The following is a 10,508-nucleotide window of genomic DNA, read 5'->3' as shown; positions in this document are numbered from 1 at the left end:
TTCCCTATGTTTGTCCCTAATATTTTAATAAGATCAGTAAGTACCTGTATATATAAATGTAGTGGATCTTGTAAGTGAAATACAGTAGACCGAGTGCAAGATGGCTTTGCAAAGCCACCCAAACCTCAGACTGATGATGTTTCTTTTTTTACTAATACATTTGACGAAAGAACCATCGATCCAGGGTATTGAGGCACACACTCTGAGGTACACACTGCATTAGCCTGGTGCTGGTTTAGAGGACTGACCACGTGGTTGTTATGATGAGTATATACTAAGGTATACACTGTGAGGTCATTAGTGTGTACTGGGTTATAAGACTGACCACGTGCTTGTTATGATGAGTATATACTAAGGTATACACTGTGAGGTCATTAGTGTGTACTGGGTTATAGGACTGACCACGTGGTTGTTATGATGAGTATATACTAAGGTATACACTGTGAGGTCATTAGTGTGTACTGGGTTATAGGACTGACCACGTGGTTGTTATGATGAGTATATACTAAGGTGTACACTGTGAGGTCATTAGTGTGTACTGGGTTATAGGACTGACCACGTGCTTGTTATGCTGAGTATATACTAAGGTATACACTGTGAGGTCATTAGTGTGTACTGGGTTATAGGACTGACCACGTGCTTGTTATGCTGAGTATATACTAAGGTATACACTGTGAGGTCATTAGTGTGTACTGGGTTATAAGACTGACCACGTGGTTGTTATGACGAGTATATACTAAGGTATACACTGTGAGGTCATTAGTGTGTACTGGGTTATAAGACTGACCACGTGGTTGTTATGATGAGTATATACTAAGGTGTACACTGTGAGGTCATTAGTGTGTACTGGGTTATAAGACTGACCACGTGCTTGTTATGATGAGTATATACTAAGGTATACACTGTGAGGTCATTAGTGTGTACTGGGTTATAGGACTGACCACGTGGTTGTTATGATGAGTATATACTAAGGTATACACTGTGAGGTCATTAGTGTGTACTGGGTTATAGGACTGACCACGTGGTTGTTATGATGAGTATATACTAAGGTGTACACTGTGAGGTCATTAGTGTGTACTGGGTTATAGGACTGACCACGTGCTTGTTATGCTGAGTATATACTAAGGTATACACTGTGAGGTCATTAGTGTGTACTGGGTTATAGGACTGACCACGTGCTTGTTATGCTGAGTATATACTAAGGTATACACTGTGAGGTCATTAGTGTGTACTGGGTTATAAGACTGACCACGTGGTTGTTATGACGAGTATATACTAAGGTGTACACTGTGAGGTCATTAGTGTGTACTGGGTTATAGGACTGACCACGTGCTTGTTATGATGAGTATATACTAAGGTGTACACTGTGAGGTCATTAGTGTGTACTGGGTTATAGGACTGACCACGTGGTTGTTATGATGAGTATATACTAAGGTATACACTGTGAGGTCATTAGTGTGTACTGGGTTATAGGACTGACCATGTGGTTGTTATGATGAGTATATACTGAGGTATACACTGTGAGGTCATTAGTGTGTACTGGGTTATAAGACTGACCACGTGGTTGTTATGACGAGTATATACTAAGGTATACACTGTGAGGTCATTAGTGTGTACTGGGTTATAGGACTGACCACGTGGTTGTTATGACGAGTATATACTAAGGTATACACTGTGAGGTCATTAGTGTGTACTGGGTTATAGGACTGACCACGTGGTTGTTATGACGAGTATATACTGAGGTATACACTGTGAGGTCATTAGTGTGTACTGGGTTATAAGACTGACCACGTGGTTGTTATGACGAGTATATACTAAGGTATACACTGTGAGGTCATTAGTGTGTACTGGGTTATAAGACTGACCACGTGGTTGTTATGACGAGTATATACTGAGGTATACACTGTGAGGTCATTAGTGTGTACTGGGTTATAAGACTGACCACGTGGTTGTTATGACGAGTATATACTAAGGTATACACTGTGAGGTCATTAGTGTGTACTGGGTTATAAGACTGACCACGTGGTTGTTATGATGAGTATATACTGAGGTATACACTGTGAGGTCATTAGTGTGTACTGGGTTACAAGACTGACCATGTGGTTGTTATGATGAGTATATACTGAGGTATACACTGTGAGGTCATTAGTGTGTACTGGGTTATAAGACTGACCACGTGGTTGTTATGATGAGTATATACTAAGGTGTACACTGTGATGTCATTAGTGTGTACTGGGTTATAGGACTGACCACGTGCTTGTTATGATGAGTATATACTAAGGTATACACTGTGAGGTCATTAGTGAGTACTGGGTTATAGGACTGACCACGTGGTTGTTATGACGAGTATATACTGAGGTATACACTGTGAGGTCATTAGTGTGTACTGGGTTATAGGACTGACCACGTGGTTGTTATGACGAGTATATACTGAGGTATACACTGTGAGGTCATTAGTGTGTACTGGGTTATAGGACTGACCACGTGCTTGTTATGATGAGTATATACTAAGGTATACACTGTGAGGTCATTAGTGTGTACTGGTTTATAATACACTTTTAATATACACCTAATTAACAAGGATGTTAATTACAATATTCCTGTATATAATATTAGGCACAGTCAACAAACACAACCAATTATACTTATTTGAAGAGAATACCAGCTCTTTAGCTTTACCAATGTCTGTTGACTTGTGTTTTGATGGTGTAATCAAGGTACTTTGTGACCAGATGTATGGCCCTGTTCGCTAGAACCTTGAGATAGATTACATGTGGATATGCGGTCTGTGGTCAGTTACACTATATGGGTGAATGTAATGGGACACCTGTTCATTCATTGTTTCTTCTGAAATCAAGGATATTAAATACTTTATCCAGCTTTTGTTACTGTAAGTAACAAGTAGTAACTGACTCTGCTGTCCAAGGACTAGGGCTTTCTACTAGATTTTGGAAAATTACCATGAGGATTTGATTGCATTCAGCGACAAGAGCATTAGTGAGGTCAGGATGGTGTATGATCACCACCGCAACTCATCCCAAAAGTATTGGATGGAGCACCATCATTTCAGAGACCACAGCTAAGGGGCTTTATACCCCTATGGCCTATGCCTGGAATTAGGCATGGCGCTAATAGGTTCATGTTTATCTGCTCTAGTCATATTCTATTGGCAGTACTTCTCTACATGGACAAGCTGTGTGTGTGTGTCAGCAATGGGTGCAACTTAAAGTAGCTGAATGCATTCAGTGTGTATAGTGTGTGTAGTTGTCACTGTACTACATATTTAGTTGATTTAACTTGATAATCAGAGTGACAAGCCTTTTGCTGTTGTGACATATCTTAGATATATCGTAGGTTTCTTTTGGCTCATATTAAAGTTTACACTGACCCACAGACCTGCGGGGGGCATATGGCAAAAATCCACCAAATCATTATCTAGGTTATATTATCTCTAGTCTTTTGACCACATTGGAGAACCTTTTCATTAAAATAAAAGTATTACAGTGACAAATTGGTACTGTTAAATAGTGCTATCCAAGCTGTAATGAAGTCACTGCTTTATAGAACATTTCATTCAGAATTATATTTATTTTCATTAATATAATAATGTGTATTATAATAATACAAATTACCAGGTTAAGAGTACAAGTAGATAAATAAAAAGTGGCCATCTCTGAAGATAGCCTGCTTGGAACAACTGATGGTAGAAGAGGTAGGGGGTCAAATTAGAGGTCATGTGGTCCAGCTGCTATGACAGCTTCTATGCAGCACATGTAATGAAGTGTGAATGTGGCTATAGGCTGAATCTACTCAAGTTTAAATGGTTTACTGAAGAATATACACTCTACAGGTAAAAGTAACGGGACATCTGCTCATTCAAGGTTTTTTTTTTAGTCAATAGAGTTAAAAAAGAGTTGATCCTGCTTTTGTTGCAGTAACTATCTCCACTGTCCAGCCAAGGCTTTCTCTTAGACTTAGAAGCATAAGCATAAGGATTTGACTGCATTCAGCGACAAGAGCATTAGTAAGATCATGATGTTGGATGATGACCACCCCACCTCATCCACAAGTCCCCAACTCATCCCAAAAGTATTGGATGGGGCACCATCATTCCAGAGGACACAGTTACACACAGTACAGCTCAGTGCTCAATCTAGCTCACCCTCTGGCATTAGGTATGGTGCCAATAGGTTCATGTTCATCTTCTCCAGAGTCCTGTCCACAAACATTTGGACATTCATTGTAGGTGATATGTACGTATCTTGTGTCAGCCTTGGTTAATTTGGTTTGCAATGTGCTCCAGTGAATTAAGGGTCTGTGAAGACCCCTGGGGGTAAAACAGGTGCTGGGAAACACAGTCAGATATCAGCTGTGTTAGCTGCCTGAAATAACAAAAACAAAGGAAAGCTACTGAGTGTTTTTGCAGGGTTCCTCTCACTGCCAGCTGTTTCACCCTGTTTTTCTTTACACCAGCAGAGGGCAGTTTAGCCCCAGCTGTCATGTTCCTGCATAAATTACAGTCTACACTAGTATGCACTAGTATGTCTAGGTGAGGTCTTCTGTGTGCTGATCTGAAATCAGGAAAAGGAAAGTCTAAAATGGGGAATAAAGCTTAAGAGACAACATTAAATATTAAAGGGATTTTACCACAGCCCACTGAATTTCCTCAGTTTTTAAAATAAAAGAGTGATGTGACGTCACATGTAAACACTGTTAAAGTATCAATGCTTACAATTACCTCACCAAACCATGTAGAGAAAGAAAATGCTAAAATACAAGGCAGGTCAAAACAGATCTTCAATACATCTTATGCAAATGTTTTGGCATCCATAGCCAAGTGACACACACACACACACACACACATACATGTATATATATATATATATATATATATATATATATATATATATATATATATATATATATATATATATATATAGTAATTGAGAACTGTCAGTCGAATCAAATTCCTCCGAGCCACTGACTGAGGATCTAAAAGTAACTGATGCCCACAAGGAAATTGAAGTGATTTTGAAGAGTCTGGAGAACTGTTGTGGTCAAGACGAGGCCTGGATAACTGAAAACATGATTTTCATAAAACACTATTAAGTAAGAAATCAAATTTTAACTGTGACCTTGTAGCAAAACTTAACATTGCAAGCTAAAGAATGTCTAGAGGATTGCTAAACAGGTGCTTTTTCTGCTGACTGGTATAGCTAGAACAGAACTATTTGGCCACAATCAGCAGTGGTACATTTGGGGAGAAAAGGAACTGCATTTCATGAAAAGAACACCTTGCCAACTGTGAAATATAGGGGTAGCTCTATCATGTTTTAGGGTTGTGCTGTTGCCAGTGGCAAAATTGACAAATCGGAACAAATTCCATAAACTACCTGCAAATCCTGGATGCCAAGGTCATACCATACATCCTAGACTGTGTTTACTACTTCAAAGTACCCATTGTTGCTTTTTTTGTGATATTTAGGAGAAGCCAGCTATACGTGGTGTTTTCACACAGCAGATTAAAAATGAAGTTCTACACGAAAACAACAGTATTTGCTTTTTATTTAATAAGAAATAGATTCATCTTACCTTTTCTCAAACCCCTTTTACCTGTAATTCCAGGTCAACACACTCAGTTAATAAATTGACATTCTTCATGTCTATCAGCTCTTGATGGGAAAGCATAAGCAAATTAGAAAATGCTAATGGTTAACTCTCTTTAGTTATTCTTAATAGCATTTCATTAAATGTCAATAAATAATGCCCCACATTAGCCTTTACAAACCAATAAAGGTCATGGAACGGCATCATTGTACTGTGCCTTTTTTTTCATGAGTAACATAAGTTGTCCTCTAGGTGTCGCACTTGGATGCGTAATAGATCAGCAGGTTTCAGCTCCAGTTCTGGGGACACATTTGCCAGGACATGTTTATGTTTTCCTGCTTTAACATAAGTGACAAATTCACAAGTCTCAAGACCTTAATTAGTTGGATCCAGTGAGTACGATCTCAGGACTGGAGTTTAGCGCATTAGTTATAGTGCACTACAGTTATAGTGCGTTAGATTAAATGATTAAGAGAACTGATCAGAATTCACAGACATCTTTGACTGAGCTCTGATTTGTGGCAAGTCTCCTTAAACATCCTCAAACACTGTTCTACAGGAGAATTGCAATTACAGATCGTTACCCGAGGCTAGTGCTAAAAACAGTACATAAATAAATTCCATTTATTTAGATGAAACATTGCTACAGAGAAAAAAAACTTTCTGTAAATTAATATTTGTGAGTAAAAGGGAAAAGATGCAGTATTAGGCCTCTATACTGACAGATCTAAGATACAGATCAGATATCTAAATTACAAAATTGCTAAATAATAACAAGAAATGGATGAGTGCAAACAGCAAAACTGGCCCTGTAGCTTTATGAGGACATTGTGATGACTGATATAAATAACATGCAACAAAACTGTACTCAGTTCTGAGAAGAGTAATAAATAATTTGTTTTTTTTTTTACCAGAGTATCACAAGTAGAAGTAACTCAATTTAAAAGTAACTTCATTTAAAAATTGTTACACCACTTTACACCACTGCCTAAAGCTATGTTGTCTTCCGCCCCTGGAACATTTTGTTCCTAGCTGTAAAAGGAGCCTAAAGGGAAATTCCATCATTTATTTATTTCTGCATAAGTAGTATTTGCGATGTAAACAAAGCCCCTCAGAATGATTTATGTGAAATGTGAAATGCTTAGTTCTCGAGAAACCTACGAAGACTAATTTGTCATAGCAGTTGTGATTGGAAACAGACATCTCATGTGTTTAATGCCTTTAACAGCTACATCACTAAAGGTTACATCATGATATGCTTGTGAATACACTGCCTTAGGCCTAAGATATTGTATTCTAACAGTTTTGCCATGTTGGCCATACCTTTCAAATTTTTGGCCTAAAATGTGGAGAGGTATATACAGGGTGTTGCATTGCAAAGTAGTCCCCAAAGATAACTTCCTTTTCTAAAATCTGCTACTTACCACTATTTGACCATTATCACCATTACATATAGGGGCTCAAAAGACTGGTAAATGAAATGGTTAGACATTGTGATCTCTGGGGTCTATCACCACCATTGTAAAGGCCTCTGAGTCTGTATGTTTCTCTACAATGCACCAGTCCACATCAACATCACTCTGGATGGTTTTGTTCATCTTGCCAAAAGAATTTTTAAAAAATGTTTTGAAAAACAATTTTGGTGGAATTTCCCTTTAAGACAGGAAGTGCAATTATATTTGAACAGTTTAGCCTTGCTACAATGTGAAGTATGGGATGGGGTTTTAATCAGTTGTAGTACTTGCTGTCCCCACTGTCTGTAATGCTTGGCTGAAGACGTTGTCAACTAGAAATTACTGAGCGTCAGAGCTCACGTAGCCTCTATGTGTCACCATGTGTGTCATACCAGCAGCCCCAATGAACAGTCCGATGCGATCAGGGCCCTGACAGGTAATTCGTCACAGATACCTGATAAGCCATGTAAGCGTCATCTCATGAAACCCTGCAGGCTTCCGGTGCACATTCCAAAAGTAAACCCAGTGCAGATTGACATCTGTACGTGAAGACTACACATTTGCGCTGCGATTCAGCTGATCTTTTGGGTCAAAGGTCATGATCCTCAGCCCAGGGTGGGTACTAGAACCCCTGCTCAGGCAGGGCAGAGACCTCTGGAGCTCAAGGCGGGCATTATGACAGAGGAAGATGTAGAAGAGGGGATTGAGCAGGGTGTTTAGACTGGTTAGCCCGTAGCAGATCCTGTAGCACAGGTAGATGGAGCGTTCCAGTGTGCATTTGTCTTCGGTCAGAAGCAGCGCTATGAATCTATAGCCGCCAACCATGTGATAGGGACCAAAGACCACGATGAAGTTGATGGTGATGACTGTGAGGGTGCCCACGATTCTGTGGCACTCGTGGTCGGAGACGGAAGGGGAGTTGCGGAGCGTTACCCCGATTTTGGCAGATGTGTAGCTGTGAGAGAATTGGGAGAGGGACAGTTGAGCACAAAGGAATAAAGGGAAATGTTCAACTAACCAGGGGATCACATTACTGAAAAATGTTTGTTTACAGGCTTACATTCTTTTTCAGAGACAGACATGCTTGTATCTCTGTTTTCAATCATGATGATGGCGTTTTAACCAGAGCTTTTAAAGGCATATCATGTAAATAGGGGTCACATTGTTTTTGACACAAGAGCCTAATTGTATAGGCCTTGGCACCACACACACACACATGTCACACACATTCTCTTGCCTCACTCCACCCACTTACCCCAGTATAGAGCAGGGCATCAGAAAACCCAGGGCCACTGTGGCTATCTTAAAGAAGGCATATCTCTGGCTGACGGGATACTGCTCCAGACACAAGCCCCTCTCAGGCTCAAATACAGATGGGTAGAGGCCGATTAGGCAGAAGAGGAATATGAGAGTCCAGACTACCACTCCGGAGAACGCAGCCAGGCGTACTTTTCTCACGCCACGGCTGCTGAGTGGGTGCACAATGGCAAGACAGCGGTCCAGGGCAATGAGGCACAGGAAGATGACACTTGCGTAGATGTTTACATAGAAGACGTAGCCCACCAGCTGGCAGGCAATGGAACCGTAGGGCCAGCGGTGTGCCCCCTGTAGGTAGAGAATCCACAAAGGCAAGGTCAGCAGTTGGAGAAGATCTGACAGCAGCAGGTTGAGGATGTAAACCAGCTGGCAGCCACCCCCGCCCGATCGGCCCAGTTGGTACAGTCCCCAAAGGGAAAGCAGATTGGCTGGGAGACCCAGAGAAAAGGCCAGGCTGTAGATGTAGGTTAGACCAACTCGGTCTGTCTCCAGGGGGAGATGGCAGCTCCCATTTGTCAGGTCTGTGGAGAGAATCAAGGGAAACTCGTGACCTTATTTCAGCCTACTCTGCAAACAAGCTCAGCATCAAAGTGCTGCTTTGTTGCAGTGCCAGTTTTTAGGAACTCATACCATTATACACCAAATCAATGTGAACTCTTCAAGAGGTACTTACTCAGATACATGATGTCTTTGTCTTTGACATGTGAAAGACATTTGAAGCTCTGAACCTAGAGCTGTTTGTCGCACTGCACTGTATACCAGACCCAGCTGCTGCAGTCACAGGCCTCCTGCTGCTGTACTTGCTCTTGCATTCATCCAGAAGATCCTACGGTAACACCACAATGGAAAAAGTTGTGTAGCTTCTATTGTAGACCCTAATTCCAAAGATCTATACAACACAGCCTCCCACCACACATAAATGCGCTTAGAACATAGCCACAATGCATGGAAGACCTATTAATACCAGACTGAAACGCAAATATTGCTCCTCACCTTATATTGGCCTTTGACGGTACACCTCAGTTCGGTGTGCAGGGACCCGTGTAAATGAGTGAGTGAGGGTGTACGGTACGTCCCTGACCGCCCGAGGGGCTTGTCTGATTTTTTGATCACTTCCCGATGCAGGAAGCCACTGCTACTGCCTTTGAGCAGCCACATCCTGAGGCCTTTCTCCTGCAGAACAAAAACACCCTCCTGCCTGATTGGGAGTGATACGAGTCAGACCAAACTGTTCCTGCTGACGGAAGGGCTGCTGAGAGACAAGGCGAAACACCCTCACGCTATTTTCATTTCCCCTGTGACACCCAGTGCCCCCCACGTCCTCCACCACGCCAGGTTTAGACTGGTGTGCTTATGTTATGTGAAAGCAAAGTTCGTGAACAATTGGTGTTTGGGATGAACAGTTTAAATCTTTGATTGTGATGGTCATGGTGGGTGTCGTAGCTGAGTGGATATTTAAAAAGATGTTTTTTGTCTCACACCTGTCAGTCAAAGTGAAGGGCAGGGAGAGGTTTTCTTGGACTCTGACATTAAGCCCTTGATATACAATTGTGTGCTGTGTGAAGTGCGCTTCTGCTCACGCCTGCAAGTCTGATTAGTACAGTGAGAACGCCACTGATACTCAACTGCAGATAACTGCTGCTTACTCAGATGAGAAGATGTGGTAGATGTTTGAGAAAGGGAAGGTATTCAGGAGGTCCGATAAGAACTTGACTAGAAGCCTGAAACACGCAAAGCAACAGCAAATGATGTCATGGGGATGTAATGGTTCTATACAGTTACTCAGGTCTTAATTTCATGAAATTTTGAGAGTCAGGTTTTGCATGGTGTCAAGAAAATCTGGCACAAAAGACAAGCACTGATTGAGACAGACAGACACTGATTGTTTATTTCTTTGAAACTTTAAGAAGAGACAAACAAGAAAAAAACCCACCAGTTATTCAAAAGAAGATACAATATAATTAATAGAAGCCATTAAAAAACATAAAAAGATCAACAGTATCATATATGTGCTCTTATAGGACTAGTTTGTAAGACAGCAGGTTCTCAGAATATCCTTGGCTTTGCAAAAGGCACTTAGTCCATTCATACAGTTTAAAGACATTATACAGATTGAGTGTTTATGCTTAA

General features: G+C 40.9%; 1 protein-coding gene across 1 annotated transcript; it reads right to left on the bottom strand.

Moving 5' to 3' along the window:
* Positions 1 to 5,547: 5,547 nt before the first annotated feature.
* Positions 5,548 to 9,141, bottom strand: LOC140562924 (probable G-protein coupled receptor 132). Its single transcript, XM_072688789.1, has 3 exons — positions 9,052 to 9,141; positions 8,317 to 8,899; positions 5,548 to 8,016 (listed from the first exon to the last, which is right to left on the bottom strand). Exons 1-3 carry the CDS (start codon positions 9,059 to 9,061, stop codon positions 7,614 to 7,616), a joined length of 996 nt encoding a protein of 331 aa, XP_072544890.1. The 5' UTR covers positions 9,062 to 9,141; the 3' UTR covers positions 5,548 to 7,613.
* Between the last annotated feature and the right edge of the window lie 1,367 nt (positions 9,142 to 10,508).

The sequence above is a fragment of the Salminus brasiliensis genome, chromosome 9 (assembly GCF_030463535.1).
Source record: "Salminus brasiliensis chromosome 9, fSalBra1.hap2, whole genome shotgun sequence".
Lineage (NCBI taxonomy): Eukaryota > Metazoa > Chordata > Actinopteri > Characiformes > Bryconidae > Salminus > Salminus brasiliensis.
The sequence above is the reverse complement of the archived record's forward strand: the minus strand, read 5'-3'. Positions and strand labels throughout refer to the sequence as shown.